Genomic DNA, 20,323 nt, shown 5'->3' on the forward strand with positions numbered 1-20,323 from the left:
TTTTAGACAAACTAATCAGTTAAAGTAATAGTTCACCCAAAAACTATGTTGAATATGTTCAAGTACACACAAGGTGTGTGTATTTAAACTTGCCGTATCACACATCCATCACATGGATAGTCATAGTCATTTAAACTATGATTATGGTGCTCATTTTACAGTCAGGGTTAAAAATAGAAGTAAATAAAAGTACAGGGGACAAAAATGCACCAGATATTCATGTGTTATTATTAGTATTATTTATTATATTCTATTCCAGTTCCGCACCTCTGCAGAGACCATAGTGACCCGTAGATAGTTTTGGATGATTAAAAACTTAAGTCAGCTGTATAAACAGTGAATATGAAGAAAACACTTCCAAACTTTTCAAAACTGGAATTCTGCCATGATGGTAGACAGCAGAGAGCTATATAACATTATTTATGAGTTATTTAAAATCTAGCAGAATATTTATTGTGCTATAATTTTTTTTGTTCATTATTTAAAGCTACTTTACTGTATTTAATGTTAAATTGAATGTAATAATTGTTCAGATTTAGAATTCAATTCAATATTCAGTTGATTGATTCAATCAATAAATATACAGTAAATGTGCTTCATTATAAAAGAAAAAAAAATGCTCTTGAAAATCAATTTATGGGGTAAGTGATTAATTTTCAGGTGCACTATAGTTCAAAAGTTTGGGGTTGGTAAGATTATTTAATGTTTTTGAAAAAAGCTCACCAAGGCTGCATTTGTTGAATCCAAAATACAATAAAAACAGTAATATTGTGAAATATTATTATATGTTTTTATTTTTTATATTGTAAAATTGCAATTTATTCTTGTGATGACAAAGCTGAATTTTAAGCAGCCATTATTGCAGTCTTCAGTGTCACATGATCCTTCATAGATCATTCTAATATGCTAATTTGGTGCTCAAGAAACATTTCCTATTATTATCAATGTTAAAAAGTTGTGCTGCTTAATAATTTTGTAACATTTATTTGAAATACATATCTTTTGTAACACTTAACACTTTTGATCAATTTAATGAATCCTAGCTTAATAAAAGTATTAATTTATTTTGAAAAAAAAAAAATCTTACTGACTCAAAACTTTTAAACGGTAATGTATATGTGCATAATGAAACAGTAAAACATTTCGAAGGCATCACAGTTTACACTCTTTCTGTACTCATTTAACTTTTTTCTACTCCTAACAAACAGAAATACGTCACTGCAATCTCTCTCTCTCATCTAACACGACACACTCTATTTCTCTGCATTCCTTCCTAACCTCTATGTCCTCCCACTCTCCCTTTCACCATTACTGCTTCTCTCTTTCTCCCTCCGTCATTTCCCCTCTCCTCTCGTTCTTTCAGACTGGAAGAGTCATCTCCCTTTCCTCCATCTGTCAGCACACACACCATCCCCTGTGTTTCCCATCTGTGTCAGGCAGGGAGAGAGAGGTGCATTCACTGGGGGCCAAGATGCTCAAAGTCATCAAGGACACATCTCTCACTCTATCTTCACGCAGATCACATGTGACATAAATAACAAGCTGTTTGATTTCCCAGTTACTTCCAATGTTTTAAAGTCAGGTAACAATTTTTCTAATGATATGCAAGTCTATTTTTTATGTCTCACACTATACTGTTGCGTGTGAATGAATGGTGTGTGTGTGTGTGTGTGTGTGTGTGTGTGTGTGTCACTAGACTGCAGCAATCCGGGTCACAATGTCACAGTGTGGTGGTAAAGTTCAATGACAGTTGGGCTTGCTGTAACTCATGACTATTTGGGAACAGTGTGAATGGCATCAGGAGAACACTAAAACTCTAAATCAATTCTCTAACACCCCATCTACTCTAGAACAAGCTATGTTGTGAAATTACCTGGAAGCCGCTAGCCATGTTGTACCACAAAGTGTTTTACTGCCATGAATTTGAACTATACTCAGTTATTGCCAGGGCTTTTCAAACTTTTCGATGCCATGGACTGTGCCTAATATGATGATCCCATTGTGAGGGATTCCTTTCCAAACATATAAAAGTAGCTATAGATATTTTAATGTATTAAGACCTATGCTCAAGACATTGCACAAAAAATATTAGGCATTTTTAGTTTGTATTTCTAACTGTTAAAAAAAACAGGGTTGTCAATAGAATAAATACACTACCGTTCAAAAGTTTGGGGTCGGTAAAATCTTTTAATATTTTTGAACAAAGTCTCTAATGATCAGCAAGGCTGCATTTTTTTGTTCAAAAACCAAATAATGTTCTTTTTAGCAGCATCATATGACCCCTTTAAATTTGATTTTTTTGTTACAATGTAAATGTAGTGTATATAATATTGAAAATGACAATAAAACTTGATTAATATAAAATCGAAATAAGATCGAAATCATAATAATGTAAATCATAATAATAAAATTAAAAAAATTATAAGAATTATATTCCTCTTAATTTCTTAATTTCCTCAATCTCCTTCTCTGTATTTCTGTACATTTCTGTTTCAAGCCTGTAAACCATATGTAAATTTTAGTTCTAGATGTTTTACACAAAGAGTACAATTACTTGTTTTGTTGAACTACAGTTTGCCAAAGCATACTGATAATAAACACATAATTAGACAAAAATGTCAAGATGTGGCTTTTAGCACCCTTCACCTTTTTATCTGAAACCACATACAGGCTTGTCTACACGGATATTGGCTGATGCAGTAAAACACTGACATGTTAAGATCATCACAGAGGTATCCTCAGCAAATTAATAACACTGCTTTCCAAAAATCAGAAATGCAACTGGCAGTAGCATATTCCATGAAAGCTTTGGGGCCTTTTACAAAGTCTACCACTCAGTAAAGAACACCATAGCAACAACATCAGGGTCCATTTGCTTAATGGCTCTGCATTCCACAGTGAAACAAGCTCATTTCCCTAACTACAACAATTCTTTATACAACCGAGGACGTATCCGCCCCACGAGTTTAAAGTTACAGTATGAAGCATGAACACTGAAAACAGCAGCAAATCTTTTACCACAACTCAAGCCACTCCTTCACTTTAACATCCTCACAGACATGTGGTTGCAAGCAATTCATCTGTTCATTAAAAACATCATTGCTTGTATGACAGTTTTAGGGTCTTGTTTCAATGCACTGTTTACTGTTTGGCATACTGTGAGAAATTATTTTGCTTCTGGATGATTTGGTTTGTGGAATGTGGTTTGGGACCCTTCAAAATGAGAAAACAACAACATGCTGCAGGCTTCTTCTTGAGAGTTATGTTATGAAAAGATACAATCATAATCAGTATATAAGAACTTTACACTGGAATTTTTTTATGGATATGTGACAGAAAAAACAAGGAATCAAAAAAGCCAGAGGCTTTATGTTTCATCAAAAAGGAGAAAACAAACTCACCGTGTAGCGTATCTGCTATGAGAGTCATCCACACACATTTACATAACTAGATCACATACACACATTGTTTTTGTTGACTCTGTTGTCACGCCCTTCATTCATTTTATGCAGAGTGAATTTTAAGATATAGAGTATAAATGTGAGGTTATCAAATACAAGTTTAGAAATCGATAACCATAAGAATAAATTTGATGGAAGTAAATGAAATGAATTTATTAGTTTAGTAGCAATAGAGATATAGGATTGGCTCTCACCATCTCCATTCTAAGTTTTCGGATCTTCTCATCCAGGCCCTTCTTCTCAGTCTCATTATTGTCAGTCTGATGATGAGAGATCATTTTGTGCTCCTCTCTCATCCACTTCAAGAGCCCCTCTGGGGTCTTTCTCCCCACTTTCAACTCCAGATCCTTTAAATCTGGGACTGATTCACAGGTAGTGCTCTCCTCCATGTTTATAAAAATGATCTATTTAAAAGAAAAGAGGGGAAAAAGTAAGGAAATGCTTATTGCTCTGGATTCAAAAATGTAGCTCCTTGACTAAGTTATGATTAGCATTGATGTACAGTATTATGCCTAAAAAATCGTACGCAACACCCTGTGATTATTTGTAAAGATATAACAATCATCCAGTATTATTGCTGAAATGCAGCCTATATGATCTCCTTCAGTGGGAAAGACAGACCACCTGAGCATGATGCGAGTCTCTCTGGAGATTCGTCGTTCAAATGTATCCGATCTGCGCGCTGCTCAAACTCCTCGGCTGTGCTGGTGATGCCGTGACCGTGATGAGATAAACTGTGGATGTGATGCTCGGAGCTAAAGTCAAGTTTGGACAGGAGCTCTCTTCAAACTGAATGTCGGTCCTGATGTGCTTGAATCACACGGCTGGACTGAATCCCACCTGCATGACAGCGAGCGGAGCGCAGAAGTTCACTGCCGTAAATAACGGAGTAAACGCGACCGCTGAAATGAGCAATTCACTCCCACAAGTTAAATAGGTCTACTTTATAAAACAGTCCTTGTTATACCTATATATCACATTCGATTATAATTAATCGTGGTTACACTTTATTTAAGGTGTCCTTGTTACAGTGTAATTATACATTTAAGGAGTAATATAAATTAACAACATGTAGCTAGGCTACGGGTTAGTTGCATGTAATTATGGATAATTTACTGTCATTAATATAGTAAGCACATGTAACATGTAACAAGGACACTGTAAAGTCAGAACAGTAAATGGTGAGTTGTCACTATGTTTCCATACTAATGAAAAAAAGTTGTGGTCTGTGGTCCATATTACCACATGGCTGATATGCTTAGTCTGTTTTGTGTGTAGTTACATATAGAAATTAAATGCAGATTTAGACAAGAATTATGAGTCCTTATTCTGTCCTGTGTCTGGCTTATGTTTTCTCAGGGCCATGACCATGTCAGGATGACAGCATTAAACATCTGCTGGCTGCACAAAGAGGATCCCCCCTCTGTTATAATCATCATGGACAAAAACAGAACAGGAGCGTGAGGAGAACAATCTCACACACCAGATATTTCCAGTCTGAGGTAAAGTGTCACTGTTCATTCATGTACTTTAAAATGGGAGCTTAATATATAGCACTGACTGACTCCACCTTCTTTTGTCATGATATGAACCTATTACCAGCCAGATGGTAATACAGTATGTAAATATTTAAAAATTAAAATGACATGCATCTGCTTAAAGATACTGTGTCATGGCTCTGAAGATATTTTTGACAAAGACGGTGAACAACATTGGGAAATTCATTTTTATCAACCTGACACTGTTTTCATGTATGGATTACTTGGATGATGCAAAAAGATTTTTCCATGATCTAAGACCCACAATTCCTATGCATGTCACTGTTGTCTCTTTGTGTTCTCTATATTTAAAGAAAGCATTCATCCTAGTGGTCATGATGGAAATTGCACCTAAAAAGAAAATCAACTGACTTATTAAAACTGAGACTTTTATGTAGAATTGCTTAAATAGATCAAGATAATTTTTTCCTATATTAAAAAAATTACTCACTGTGAGATATTAATAAATCTTTCACTTATAAACCTGCATCATAAACCTGCTTAATACGGTATACAGTTTATGTATGTCATTAAAAATAACATGTAAATTACTTTAAAATGAATATATATCTATATATCTAGCTATCTATCTAGCTATCTATCTATCTATATAATGACAACAGGAGGAGTTGAAGTTTACAGTTCTGATAATAATTGTTCATATCTGAGAGCACTCAAACCAGTTCAGATCAACTCAGCACTCAGATAATTATGATAAAGGAAATCTTTATCAAAATGCTCATCAGAACACATGAACTTCCTCATGTCTGGTGACATTTGTCTTACTCCTAAGAACTTTTTTCACTCAAACACAGATCAGGAAGCTGTGAAATAACACCAGAGTTACACAGTGCATTTCAAATGTTATTTTACATGCAGATGATTGCATGATTTCTTTCACAACTGGCAGTATTTAAAGTGGTGTTCTGTTTGGCCAATTCATGGCTATGGCAAACCCTACATGATACCAAGGTGTGTCACTCAAATTCAGAATGTAAGACTCATTCTTTACACAGTTCCTGAAGCAAACACCCATGTTGTCCTTTGAAATTACCATAGTTAATGTAAAAACCACAGTGTCGGGTGGAGAAACCTGTTACAGGAAGCAAGAAAGCACATGTTTACCATCTTTCCTTACTCATGTCTCATTTCTCCTCCTCTTCAAACCTGTATTTCTTGTCCCACATATAAGTTGTTCTGTCTTAGTCAGGCATTGTCAGTAAGTGTGTGGGGACAATGGAGGACAGCACAGAAGAAGACATTGAGTCTCTGATTGAGGGGATGGCCTACATCCCTGGCCACTTTCATTTGGAGCTGAATTTGAACGGTGAACCCAATGGACCAGTCACCCTTCGGCTACGGGACATCCAGCTCAAACGCGAGAGCCTCAGGGCTGAGCTTGAAGCTGAGACGGGACGACTGCAGTATGCTGTGCGTAATATGCTGGGCCTGCTGGCCTTCCATGTAGACAAACTGGAGACGGCAGAAGAGGCCTTTCGCAGCATCTGCCAAGAGGATCCAGAAAACCTCAATGCCTGGGCCAACCTGGGTTACGTATATGAACGCCTGGGCCGCGAGCTGGAGGAGGAGGAGTGCATGGAACGTGTGGCTGCCCTTATGGGCCCAGAGATGGGGGAGAACCAGACAGACTGCAGGCTCAGGGTAGCACGGTGCTTGGCTGAACAGGCGTACACACATCCTCATGATGTGGAGCTGGAGAGAGACGAAGATTTACAAGAGAGACTGACAGCCGCGCTGATATTATACAACCGCGCACTCGATTATGGAGAGGAACTGGTGAGCACACCACATATTCTTATGTACAATACAGTATCATTACATTTTTGGCATAGTCATACCATATGATATAACATATACTAAACTTGGCTTGTTATAAAAATGTCAAATTATCTAATATTTTATGAGAATATCAGATTATTAAAATGAGTATTAAAAATGATAAGTATTAAAAAGGAATAAATATTAATAACTTATTAAAACAGTACATTGGACCCTATTTTAAAATACTTTTTTTATGTGTAGTTAACTTTGTTCTGTTCTTTTATTTCTGACAGATACCAATAGAGGAAAAAAGAAGTTGGTATTTCAAAATGGCAACAATTTACATAAGGTATTTACATACGGATTTTTGACATTTACCTGTTAACATCAAACATCTTACTGCCTATCTAAGCATTTGAGGCAACTCAGACATTGCTTATAATGAACTGAAACTATAATAGACTTATCATAACCTTTGTTTGTTTGTTTTAATAGGTTAGATGGAATTGTAAGGGATTCGATAGACATTGACCTCACAAGACTGAACTATTTCAACAAGGGCCTCAAGCTTCTCACAGAGATTCTAAAATCGGACAACACACATCTCAAAGGTAATTTTCATAGAGTAGATATGATAAAGATGTTTAATAAAGCAATAAACACAGTCAGCTCCCATGTTCATATAGATAATACCATAGATCAAGGACTGATTATAGTCTTCAGAGGCCCCCAGTTGCGAGACCCAGTGTCCAAATAATGCAAATGTATGGCAAATATTGGATATGAAGTTCCAAATGTGATATGTTTATTTTTTCATAATTGCATTTTTGCAACTTTGTGTAATACAAAAATATGAAGCTTTGTGGCCACGAATTAAGAATTTATTCTTACAATTTTACATTTGATTAATTAGTTCCCTCGTTTTAGTTAAATCATCCCTACAACTTATTCATTTCTTCCTGCGTTTTAGGTAAATCGTTGCCATGTTGTACTAATTGTGTCCCTTGTTTTTAATATAGCTAAACCATGGCCACAATTTAAATAAAATGGGGGAACAAATTTGTACAATGTGGCCACAAATGACCAAAAATGAGGGAATGAATTAATACATTTAGGTAACAAATTTGTGGGAATGTGGGACTTCATACAAAAGAGACTAGTATGCATCAAAACTGCAAAAATATATTCATGTTCTTTTTTTGTCTGTCTATAATATTGTTACATTTACTTTACTCTCACCTTGAGGGCCCTGACAACCAAAGGCCCCAAAGGAGAAGTGAAAGGTTACACAGACCAATCTTTCCAGTTTTATGTTTCTACATGTCACGCTTGGCTCTTTTATGACCTCTTATCAGTGTCTTCTAGCAGATCTCAGATGTCAAGTAATCATTAAGACAATGTTTTTGTATCTCTCTTCTCTACTTTCTAGCAATGGGCTGGTGTTATGTTGGTCTCATGCTGGAGCGGACGGAGGAGTTCTCCACTGTGCCAATGTCAGTCCATGACTGTGGGTTCTCTGGATCTGACCCTTTGACATGTTACGGATCGGTACTGTATTTCAGCCCTGGAAAAATGTAGAATGTCATATTGTGGTCAAGCTAATAGATCAGATTCCAGTCTTGAGATTATTGGCACACATTTCCTCTGTAGCCACAACATGTATGGGTGTGACGTGTAACTTGTTTCTTGACGCAGGTGTTAGAAAGATGTGCTTAGGCTTATGTTTGATATGATTAAACATAGGCTGACAAATTGACATGCTAATACATTAAAGCTAATAATACCATGACTGTGAATAATAATGAAGTGTAAAAGGCTCTAAATGATTAGATTTGTTCTCACCGCTGATTTCCACAGGCCATTAAGCTCGCCACGGATGATGCATTCATACTCAACAGGCTAGCAAACGTGTTCTTCCTGTCAGGCAAACTGGAGATGGCCAGAGGTATCTGTAACATGGCCCTGAGTGTCCTGCCTGATGCAGAACTCAACTGGCAGGCATACTGCATTCGCGCCAAAGTAAGCAAAAAACTTGATTACCAATGTTTTTTTTACATGTGCCTGTAGATGAATGCATTCACAGACATTGAATATGTTGCATTAGCGGTGTATTTGTTTATTTTTTATAACCTATCTTTGAATAACACCATAGGATAAACTAGGATGACAAAAACACCTGCTCTTGCAAAGAAACACCCATTTTGTGACTCATGATAAAAAGTTGGCCCAAAATGTATGGACACTATGTGTGGGTTTTATTGCATCTAAAAAACAGTTATGTTAGAACTTTCCCCTTTAATTGGCTGGAATGTTAGTGTATTACATGCGTTCACATTCATACAGAGCCCCTAAAGGGACATGGTGAGAGAGAGAGAAAAAAAAAAAACATTTAAAAGCTTTTCTCAAAAATGTATTCCACTCTGTGTTCGCTTGCAAAACTTTTGCGATGGAACTAAAATACGGTGGAAAGTAAAACTCAATTGCAGTGTATTTTCTAGCAAACAAATACTTTTTGCGAGAGAGTGCAAAAGATTTGTGAGTGAACACAAAAGCATTGCAATACAACTTTCCTCCAGTTCACATTCATACAGAGCCCCTAAAGGGACATGGTGAGAGAGAGAGAAAAAAAAAACATTTAAAAGCTTTTCTCAAAAATGTATTCCACTCTGTGTTCGCTTGCAAAACTTTTGCGATGGAACTAAAATACGGTGGAAAGTAAAACTCAATTGCAGTGTATTTTCTAGCAAACAAATACTTTTTGCGAGAGAGTGCAAAAGATTTGTGAGTGAACACAAAAGCATTGCAATACAACTTTCCTCCCATTTCATTTTTTTTTAAATCACCAAGTCCCCTTAAAGGCTCTGTATATTTACACATGTGTCCTTCCTAGCAGAGTTACTACAGGTGTAACATTTGACAACCAGAAAATTAATTTTGAACAGTATCAATTGTTTTATTATCTAAAAACAAACTCAAATAATTTTTGGTTCCAGTTGATTTTAATTTCTTCCCACTATTTTTTTTCTTTTCCTAATCTTGTTTTTAATAGTTTTAATGTTCCTCAAAATATGTATTCTTTGCCATCAAACTTTTTCTCCAGTTTGGTGTTACCATATATGCAAAAGATCTTGATAAAGCGAAGTGCGGCCAAGGTGGCATTCCTGACCGTCAGATTCTGAAAGAGGCCCGTGCTGACCTGGAACGTGTTCTGGCAGTGCGACCCTGCTTGAGGACTCATTTGGAGATGGGTCAGGTAGTTATGTATAAAACATACACTATGGTCAAAAGTTTGGAATAAGTCCCTTATGCTAAATAAGGCTTTATTATCTTTACTATCACTTTTTTATCAATTTGATAAATAATACTTGATGAATAAAGTTTCTTGAGCAACAAATCACCATATTAGAACACATTTCACAGTATTACAGTTTTTACTGCATCAAATAAATGCAGCCTTGTATATGTATGTGGTTTAACTACTACTAATATAGTTAATAGTTTAAGAGCCTTCATCTCTCCCCTTCTCTCAGGTTTACTACTACATGGGTGTGGACGCCCTGCAGGAGAGCCTGTTGGTCGATGAGATGGCGATAAACCAGGCCCTGGTCAGTCTAGCTAGAGCTCTGCAGTGTCCTCTGGGCTCTACAATCTCTAAACTACAGCTCCTGCGGGGTCGCTGCCTGCTGCTGAAAGGAGAGGAGCAGAATGCCATTGACTGTTTTAGGAAAGCACTTGAACTGGAACCTCCCAGCGTCCAAGACACGGCAGTCCTGCGCTGCATGCTACAGGCTATTCTAGTGAGCTTCACCCAGAGCGGGAACGACACAGGTCACGCTATTATCCAATTAGAGGAATGTTTAAAGCAGGCGGAAGAGCGATATGGAGCAAACGTTGTTCAGACTGAGTTGAAGGCTCTGTGCCGAGCACACACAGATGAGGTGACAGAGCTCTCAAAAGATCTGGTGAGGAAGGGGAGATTGGAAGTGGTCAGAAAGTTGCTGAAGAGCATACAGCCACAAGGGAAAAGGTTCTCAATGGGAAGGTACATGTCTGTTTGAAAGAGTCTGTGGAACAATGGAAAGGGACTCCAGATAATGTTCTGATGGGCAATTATGTGATGTCCATGAGTTATGCATGTTAAGACAGGAATTAACAATAAAGCTACTCATTTCAAATAGAGGTATTCACTTTTGGTAATGCTGAGCGATGGACAAGGGAAATGTGTTCTAAAATTCTAAATGTATTACTATGGTGTTAAAGTCCAAAAAGTTGTTTTGGATTGTTGTCTTCATGGCATTTTTTTCCCCTCTAGCACATACCAAAAAGCATAAAGAGCCAGTTAAACAAGAAATAAGTGTTTAAGCCTGGAAATGTACTATGGGGTTCACAAGCCTGAGACCACATTGAAAATCTGGGACTTTTTTTTTTTTTTTTACATTTATAAAATAGGATTTTAAAAATAAAATAAAAACTTTTGATTAAAACATTGAATGAATACTGCACTATTTCTGGGTCACTAATAAAATAAACAAATTTGTGAAATTGACCATGTGAACCTCTCAACATTCTCAAATCACGCTGGACAAGACAAGTTTTACACAAATGTGTGGTTCATGTAAGCTAGAATGCTGCTGTCAATAACAAAAGCCTAATTTAAATTGTGCCAATATCTCTTGTAATAAAAAATGTCATTATAAATATCATAAAAGTACGGCTTATTGGAACCATATGGCAACTCAATTTCATCATGAATATATTTTTTATTTAAATCACAGATTGTTTTATGTGGTTGAATTAAAGCTCAGTAAATGAAGTCTGCATTAAACAGTAAACAATAAATCAGTCCAGCACTGGTTATTAATGTTGTCTGAAAGGCTATAACATCTTTGAGTCTAGTTTATTTTATCATAACAGGAAGCTTTCTTAAAGCAATACTCCACCTAAAAATGACTTGTGTTGTCATTTATTCACCCTCATCACATTTCAAAACCATATGACTCACCTTTTTCTGTGGTACATGAAAGATATTTTAAGAAATGTCTCATTGTTTTTTGTCAATATAAATGGAAGACAAAGGTCTCAAATGTTAATATTTTCTTGTGTTCCGCTGAAGAAATGAAGTCATACCGGTTTGGAACGACATCAGCAATGGTAAAAATGCAGAGTTAAATACTGCAATATCTAAAAATAATCAGCATTTTCATGTTTTATATCTGTATTTTACATCTGCAATACATTTTATATTTCAAATTGCACATGAAATAAATTTTTCCCCCTCAAAAATGATTGGGGGTTGAGATGGTACATGCTTTTAAGTTGAATCATTGATGTTGCCGCAAAAGAAATCCACTTCAAAGTTCTGCCTCAATCTTTTTGAGTTTTCTCAAGGGGTGGGGTGAGCAGAAATGTCCTTAATAGCAGGAGGGTGATTTATAGTCAAGGCATTTAAAGTCTTTTAAGGTCCAAACAGAACATCATTTCAATCTCTGGACCTTTTTTTCTGATAAAAATCTGCTTAGAGAATGGAGAGCCTGATACCAGCACAATGAAACTAGGTGTCCCTGCCTTCACAGAGCACCTGGAAAGAACACAATATAGAGAGAAAAACATCAGAGACCTATTCAAGCAGTGATAAAACTACTTAGAAGAAATTCCTCTGAAATACCTTTGGTGCTGAAGAATGTTAAGAAGTGACTTTTCAAGATCAACTTGATAAAGGTTTCCTTTTTCAGGATTCTCAAGAAACAGCTGGAAAAAAAAAAACTTTGAGGTTACAAAAAAAAAAATCTTTTGGAATCTTGGAATCACATTTAATTTAAATTCTAGCATCAGAGGACGGGTGTGGATCAAAAAGGTGTCCACCAGTGGTGTTCTTTTTGTCTCTTTGTAGATTTCTTTGTATACCGACCTGTAGATTTTGAGGTTGATATTTTCTTTCTAAATCCCAGGGGGAAGCTCTTCACCAAACATAACTGCCAAATGGTCCATGAAGCTGAACAACACAAATGAGTGATTATAAAAATCAAATCTATATGCAGATTTTCAATTTAAAGAATAAATCAAATTTCAGAAGCAATTTAATATTTAGGCCTCCTTTCCTAATAAAGGATACACATTTTGATAATGACTTTTTAACAAACCTGGAGTTCTCGCAGAAAGCAGATATGCAGTCCGTCTGGCTGTGCTCAGGCAGGTCAGGGTAGAGGAACAGCACTGGCCAGTGAAGGACTCCCTGCTCATCCATATAAACACGAGCTCCTGTGGCCTCCTGCGAGCCGATTCTCTCAAGCTCCAGATCAGCCAGGGCTCTTGATGCAACTCCATCACCATCATCATCCTCTCTGTCCGAAGCACTGTTTGCAAGCGAAACAAAACAGTTCTAAACAAATATGTCAGTGGATTTTGATGTGGGAGGATAACAGGGGATGGACTTTTTCACTGGAGGAAGTGTTATTATGGGTTATGAACTGATATGTTGGCCAGAAGATACGGTTTAAAATAAAAACTCCTTAGTTATGGATTTTTTTTTTATACAAACACACAGCTTTAGACTTCACAAGATTGATGCACTGTGGTGTGGATTACTTGTGGCTTATTGTGATGTTTTTATCAGCCGTTTGGACTCATTCTGACGGCACCCATTCACTGGAGATCACCAGATCAACTGGTGGATGTAATGCTATATTTCTCCAAACGTGTTCTGATGAGGAAACAAACTCATCTACATCTCGGATGGCCTGAGGGGGAATACATTTTCAGCAAATTTTCATTTTGGGGTGACCCATTCTGGATTTAAAGGATTAGTTCACCCAAAACAACATCTTCCTGTCAAGCCTTTCTACCTTCTGTTTATCTGCTGTGGCTCTCAGCTCCTGTAGTTTGTTGTCGGTGGGAAGCAGCCGGAGACCTTCATCACACCATTGCAATGCTCCTGCATAATTACGCAGCTCCATTGAGCTCTGTGCACCTAAATACATACACAAAAAAATTACACAGATATACATATGTAGTTTGTGCATATTTATTTTCTGTACAAAAAACAATTGTTTTCTAAGAACTATAGACACAACTCACCTCTGATTATGGCTTTAATGTGGTTTGGCTTCAGTTTCTTTGCAGCTGTGGCATCATTCAAAGCCGAACGCATATTTCCTGGAGGAAATAGTTAATTGCATACATCAAAAATGAAAAACTTAATTATTCTTTCTGAGACATTTGCAAGGCAACTTTAACATAGACCTGTGTGTGTTTGGGGAATAGTGACTGTACCTAAATGGAAATGTGCAGCTGCACGGTTTGTGTACAAAATCGCATTGAGTTCAATATCCTTATCGTTCTTTTTCAGTCCTTCTGTGTAAGACACTACAGTTTTCTTATAACTCTTTTCCTTAAAGTACTCATTCCCCTCATCCTTCAGACCTCTGACTTTCTCTGAAGAAAAAGAAAAGGTTCAGTTGTAATATATTCAATTGTCATTTGAGGGAGGTACGTTGCTTACATGAAGAAACAATCAAAACAACGAGAATATAAGAAATAAAGTGCTCTGCACACCTTCAGGTGTTCTGTCATCATCATGGATAATAGACTGAATGCAGGCGAGATCAGGGTGTTTTTCTGGGTCTATGTTTTCTGGGGTTGTCTTCATAAACATGGGCACCTTATTAAACTCCTGCAAGATATACTGTTCTGTATTATATGTCCCACGTAAATTAATGGGGTACTGCATGTATAATGTTTAGGAGCTAAACAAAAAACTCCAAAATAACAATTATGAAAAAACTGTAGCAAAGAACCACATGGCCTTAGCAAGCAGCTGTTCCTGTGCTGCTTGACAGACACACATGAGAGATGCATTACTGCCACCAGCTGGTCTGGAATAAAACAAAAAGCTACTTTATGTCTGATGATAAAGTCAATGATACCAAGGATAATGATGTCTTTCAAGGAAATTAAAAGACTTTGTAATTAAGAAGGTATAAATTAAAGTGTTGATCAAATATTTAATTGAGCATGTATTTAAATCAAATTGAAATCAATCTTAGAAAGGCATGGCATATTGGCCTTTGCACCAGATGTACATGTCACAATTCCTGTTCTATGAGAGCTAAAATGAGAAAACTCTCCCAGATAAAAATGAAAATTTCCCACACAAAAATAAAGAAGGTAATGGAAATATCAGTAAAATGTCCTATTAAAAGGAATCATTTAAGAACTTTTGGCCATTTTTATTAAGCGCTCATACTGATTTGAAAATCAGTATCATCTGTGATGAAGAGGAAATGGGAAATGTACAGTATGTTTTTACGCTACAAACCCCAGCCATATTTAAATCACATCAGTGATGCCAATTAAACGATTTTGTTGCTGTATATTTAGTGACTGTATAAACCCTTTTAATGAATAATCTAGCGACTTTTTGGACAAGCTCTGTGAGTGCAAAGTTTTGCATTTTGCACCGAAAATAAAATAAAATTAAAATAAATCAATTGTAAATGCAAACAGCTTTTTTTGGGATTTGACTGTATTAGAATACACTATATGAGCACAGAGAGTAGAAAAGAAGCAAACAGATGTAAAGGGCTGACAGCAGGCAGAATGAAAATTGATGTGACAATGTATTAAACATGCTTATTAGCATATGACATCAAGCTACCTTTCAAGTAGGCTTTAGCTACTTTCCATTAAAGAATTTGGCACTTATCTTACCTAGCTGATAACACGTCATTACTGAGTTCATCTCTTTGTTTTGTTTTTTTTATTTTACCAATGCTTTAAATTATACTCAATTAAATCATACTTAGTGAATCTTGGTGGCTCTATATTGACAAGAACAAAATTACAAAAATATTACAAACAAACCCATTTTATTATCAATATTTCCTTGTTATAACATTACAGGGATGTCCACATCTCATACTTTTATTACAGACACAAGCAATGATTGAATTCTCCTGAACATCAGTAGCCTGTAAAATGTACACAAAAACTTTAATAGATTAGATAGTTTCAGCTTTACTTAAAAGATCCACAAGGCCCTCTTTACTAAGGAACATGGTCTCTCCACTCTGCTGACAAATCACCTCAAAGCTGGGCAGATTCTCCAGAGCTTTCTGTCCTACCACTACCACATATGGATATCCTAAAACTTTTGCATCCTTCAGTCGTTTTCCAATGGTCATCTGAACCCTGTCATCCAGTACCACCTCTCCTCTCAAGTTGGGTAGACTGTTTCCCAAGCTTTGAGACAGTTTCTCAGCCACTAGTGTGGCTTCATTTGCTTTGCTGCCCTTTTTAGGTGGCAGGACACACACTTGATAAGGAGCGATACACCCAGGCCAGCGAATAGCATCCTCAGATGACATCACCTCTATAGAAGCGGCAAGTATTCGAGTGACACCAAGTCCAAAACATCCCATCTCAGCCACTGCGGGCACATTGGATGCATTAACAAACAGGGCCTTAAACGCCTGTGAATATTTTGCACCGAGGTAAAAAGTGTGCCCCACTTCGATGCCTTTGGATTCAGTCAGTGTGCCCGTTTGGCACTGTGAGCACTCAGTCTGCCCTTGTTCCATGGTTTCAATGTTGGCAGAGAAGCCACAGTTCCCACAAACAAGTAACTGGTCTTCTCCAATGTCTGCAGGCAGCTGAAACTCATGGGAAAGTGTGCCTCCTATGTTGCCGGTGGCAGCCTGTACCTGCACCCACGTCAAGCCCAGTCGGTCAAATATCCGTCCATAGGATTGACACACAGAGTGGTATGTTTGAAGAGCCGCCTCTTCATTAATGTCAAATGAATACATGTCTTTCATGTAGAATTCCCGGCCACGTAGGAGCCCAAACTTCGGCTTCTGTTCATCACGGAACTTGCGGGTTACCTGCAAGGTATAACCATGTTATCTACATATATACATAACAGACCTACACGAAAGCATCTTTAAAACAGTAGTCAGGGCTTGACAATAAGGACTGCTTGATGGCCTAGGAAAAATGAAATTAAAGAAACTCGGGACAGTTGACGCTGTGAGTGCAAAGTTTTGTATTTTGCACCGAAAATAAAATAAAATTAAAATAAATCAATTGTAAATGCAAACAGCTTTTTTTGGGAATTTGACTGTATTAGAATACACTATATGAGCACAGAGAGTAGAAAAGAAGCAAACAGATGTAAAGGGCTGACAGCAGGCAGAATGAAAATTGATGTGACAATGTATTAAACATGCTTATTAGCATATGACATCAAGCTACCTTTCAAGTAGGCTTTAGCTACTTTCCATTAAAGAATTTGGCACTTATCTTACCTAGCTGATAACACGTCATTACTGAGTTCATCTCTTTGTTTTGTTTTTTTTATTTTACCAATGCTTTAAATTATACTCAATTAAATCATACTTAGTGAATCTTGGTGGCTCTATATTGACAAGAACAAAATTACAAAAATATTACAAACAAACCCATTTTATTATCAATATTTCCTTGTTATAACATTACAGGGATGTCCACATCTCATACTTTTATTACAGACACAAGCAATGATTGAATTCTCCTGAACATCAGTAGCCTGTAAAATGTACACAAAAACTTTAATAGATTAGATAGTTTCAGCTTTACTTAAAAGATCCACAAGGCCCTCTTTACTAAGGAACATGGTCTCTCCACTCTGCTGACAAATCACCTCAAAGCTGGGCAGATTCTCCAGAGCTTTCTGTCCTACCACTACCACATATGGATATCCTAAAACTTTTGCATCCTTCAGTCGTTTTCCAATGGTCATCTGAACCCTGTCATCCAGTACCACCTCTCCTCTCAAGTTGGGTAGACTGTTTCCCAAGCTTTGAGACAGTTTCTCAGCCACTAGTGTGGCTTCATTTGCTTTGCTGCCCTTTTTAGGTGGCAGGACACACACTTGATAAGGAGCGATACACCCAGGCCAGCGAATAGCATCCTCAGATGACATCACCTCTATAGAAGCGGCAAGTATTCGAGTGACACCAAGTCCAAAACATCCCATCTCAGCCACTGCGGGCACATTGGATGCATTAACAAACAGGGCCTTAAACGCCTGTGAATATTTTGCACCGAGGTAAAAAGTGTGCCCCACTTCGATGCCTTTGGATTCAGTCAGTGTGCCCGTTTGGCACTGTGAGCACTCAGTCTGCCCTTGTTCCATGGTTTCAATGTTGGCAGAGAAGCCACAGTTCCCACAAACAAGTAACTGGTCTTCTCCAATGTCTGCAGGCAGCTGAAACTCATGGGAAAGTGTGCCTCCTATGTTGCCGGTGGCAGCCTGTACCTGCACCCACGTCAAGCCCAGTCGGTCAAATATCCGTCCATAGGATTGACACACAGAGTGGTATGTTTGAAGAGCCGCCTCTTCATTAATGTCAAATGAATACATGTCTTTCATGTAGAATTCCCGGCCACGTAGGAGCCCAAACTTCGGCTTCTGTTCATCACGGAACTTGCGGGTTACCTGCAAGGTATAACCATGTTATCTACATATATACATAACAGACCTACACGAAAGCATCTTTAAAACAGTAGTCAGGGCTTGACAATAAGGACTGCTTGATGGCCTAGGAAAAATGAAATTAAAGAAACTCGGGACAGTTGACGGAATTGCTACTGGCCCATTTGGACAATTGCCATGTCATTACAAAAGTTTACCCAGACAGCATGCAAATACCGAATTGAGTACTATTTTGCATCTTCTTGCTTTTGAACGAACAAATATACACTAAATTATGTCAAAATGCCAATCTTGGCAAGTATGTTTTTATTGGTTCTATTGTATTTATTTGTGCTATTGCTTGTAATTTGTTTATTTGTTCTTATTTTAATACTGTTTACTTGTTTTTAATAATTTATTAACTTAATATTAGTTAGGCTAGTAGTTTTTGTTGTGTTACTGAAATTGTGAAATCTAAAATGTTGGTGTCATAACCTTATATATTAGAATACATGTTAGTTACATGTGTCAAAAAACAATAACTATTTCTTCATTTTATGTATAAAAATTTCAACCTAAATCTGAAAAATCCTTAGCATTGGGCCCTAATTTTAACATAAGCATCAGCAAAGGCCATTTTTAATACCTGGTACAGCAGAAGTGGCAGCTTCTTGTAGGATATTGTCGTCTGGGAAGCAAAAAGCTCTGCGACTGCTTCTTCATGAGTCGGTCCGAGGCAGTATTCAGCATTGTGCCGATCAAGTAACCTGAACATCTCTTTCCCCATAAGCTCCCAGCGGCCACTTTTCTTCCAGAGTTCTGCACTGCACAATGCCGGCATGTCAATTTTTTGCCCACCGATCGCATGCATCTCTTCATCAATGAGCCGAACCAGCTTCTCCATGGACCTCAGAGCGACTGGTAAGTAATAGAAGCAGCCAGGGTTGGAGGGATGGATAAGCCCTGTGTGCAGCATCAGTCTCTGGCTGCGGCATGTCATGTCTCCTCCTTCCTGACCTTCCCGGAAGTTGGACGGCTGGAAGAGGCGAGACACGAGTGGTGGTGGAATGGTTGGTTTGGAAGGGACAGAGACGAGGGGAGAAGTGTGGATGGTACAGCTGATGTAGCTTCTCTTTAAAGCTTTGAAGAGAGTCCTGGACAGGAGGGTTGGGAGCTTGCGATGACAGTGATGCATAAACCCCTCCATTTTTTGACAACTCAAATTCTGTGAGACTTTTAATGAAAAAACAAAGCAAGAACAGCTTGAACAAACAAAGGTATGGGTTACAGTGGAAAAATGATTATTCCACACAGAGTATGCACCTGCAGAAAATTATGGAGAAATGAAATGCCTGTTATTCATAAAAATCAAAAAAAAAAAATTACACTGTATGAAATTTCAGACATAGTCAAAAACATTTTAATATTTATCTACTATATGCTTTACTGATTCATAAAAAGATGAGGACTAAGGTATCCTTGTGCCTCGGAATATTTTTTTTTTTTTAAACTAGCATTCATTCTTGAGACTTGGTACAAAGCAGGTCCAGCAAGGGTAACTGCTATTAGGTTTAAAAATAAAAATATTTTCAATTTTAGATGTCACGAGGGATTAATAATAGAATGTATTTAACACAATTATCACCTTCAATTTAATTTTCTCATTATTATACCAAATCTATGTTTCTTAATGTCTTCTCACTACATCTAAAACAGTGTGGCCACAGAGAAGGGTTCAATCATTCATATGTAATAAAATGGATAAAAATGGTATTTTTTTTTAATGATGAAAAAGAGCTTGTTTTATCAAAAGTAACACTTAATAATATCTCCTATCAAAGCAAGGTTGTTTTTTAATGACACATGCATGTTTAATACGATTTTAAAGTTGTGTCCCCACTTTTTGTCAACACCGTCAGACATTCAAGAAAATTAAATAAAATCAGGGAATATCAGGGGTAGCGGTCACTCTAAAGGACCCCCTTGCCACAGTTCACCTCTGCAGAGTACATCAGTGTCAGACAGGCTCGGCTAAGTTTTATAGTTTTAGAATATTTTATATCCTAATGTTAATATTTCCTGTGTCACAGCCA

General features: G+C 37.2%; 4 protein-coding genes and 1 pseudogene across 7 annotated transcripts in view; 1 reads left to right on the forward strand and 4 right to left on the reverse strand.

Annotated features, from left to right (window-relative positions):
- LOC107591165 (leucine rich adaptor protein 1-like) overlaps window positions 1–4,276 on the reverse strand; it is an 11,400-nt gene extending 7,124 nt beyond the window's left edge. Inside the window, exons 1-2 of the mRNA XM_016280222.1 lie at window positions 4,086–4,276; window positions 3,656–3,865 (exon numbers count right to left, since the gene is read on the reverse strand). Coding sequence (XP_016135708.1) covers window positions 3,656–3,850 — 195 coding nt within the window. The 5' untranslated portion in view covers window positions 3,851–3,865; window positions 4,086–4,276. The remainder of the gene's footprint in view (window positions 1–3,655; window positions 3,866–4,085) is intronic.
- A 1,946-nt stretch (window positions 4,277–6,222) lies between these two features.
- On the forward strand, window positions 6,223–10,956 carry LOC107591163 (tetratricopeptide repeat protein 22-like). The gene is made up of 7 exons (XM_016280217.1): window positions 6,223–6,796; window positions 7,075–7,130; window positions 7,277–7,392; window positions 8,211–8,329; window positions 8,639–8,800; window positions 9,882–10,034; window positions 10,312–10,956. Exons 1-7 carry the CDS (start codon window positions 6,236–6,238, stop codon window positions 10,837–10,839), a joined length of 1,695 nt encoding a protein of 564 aa, XP_016135703.1. The 5' UTR covers window positions 6,223–6,235; the 3' UTR covers window positions 10,840–10,956.
- A 1,071-nt stretch (window positions 10,957–12,027) lies between these two features.
- Window positions 12,028–14,507, reverse strand: LOC107591193 (tetratricopeptide repeat protein 4-like; annotated as a pseudogene).
- A 1,137-nt stretch (window positions 14,508–15,644) lies between these two features.
- Window positions 15,645–17,113, reverse strand: LOC107591194 (probable proline--tRNA ligase, mitochondrial). The gene is made up of 2 exons (XM_016280276.1): window positions 17,105–17,113; window positions 15,645–16,659 (listed from the first exon to the last, which is right to left on the reverse strand). Exons 1-2 carry the CDS (start codon window positions 17,111–17,113, stop codon window positions 15,778–15,780), a joined length of 891 nt encoding a protein of 296 aa, XP_016135762.1. The 3' UTR covers window positions 15,645–15,777.
- Window positions 17,114–17,239: 126 nt separating this feature from the next.
- The window catches only part of LOC107591164 (probable proline--tRNA ligase, mitochondrial), a 4,098-nt gene continuing 1,014 nt past the window's right edge, over window positions 17,240–20,323 (reverse strand). For 2 of the 4 annotated variants that reach the window (XM_016280218.1, XM_016280221.1), the window contains exons 3-4: window positions 18,877–19,463; window positions 17,240–18,254 (exon numbers count right to left, since the gene is read on the reverse strand). In XM_016280218.1, the coding sequence (XP_016135704.1) occupies window positions 17,373–18,254; window positions 18,877–19,463 (1,469 nt within the window). In that variant the 3' untranslated portion in view covers window positions 17,240–17,372. The remainder of the gene's footprint in view (window positions 18,255–18,876; window positions 19,464–20,323) is intronic. The other 2 variants (XM_016280220.1, XM_016280219.1) reach the window with 2 other exon arrangements.

The sequence above is a fragment of the Sinocyclocheilus grahami genome, unplaced genomic scaffold (assembly GCF_001515645.1).
Source record: "Sinocyclocheilus grahami isolate Dianchi unplaced genomic scaffold, SAMN03320097.WGS_v1.1 scaffold138.1, whole genome shotgun sequence".
NCBI classification, from domain to species: Eukaryota; Metazoa; Chordata; class Actinopteri; order Cypriniformes; family Cyprinidae; genus Sinocyclocheilus; species Sinocyclocheilus grahami.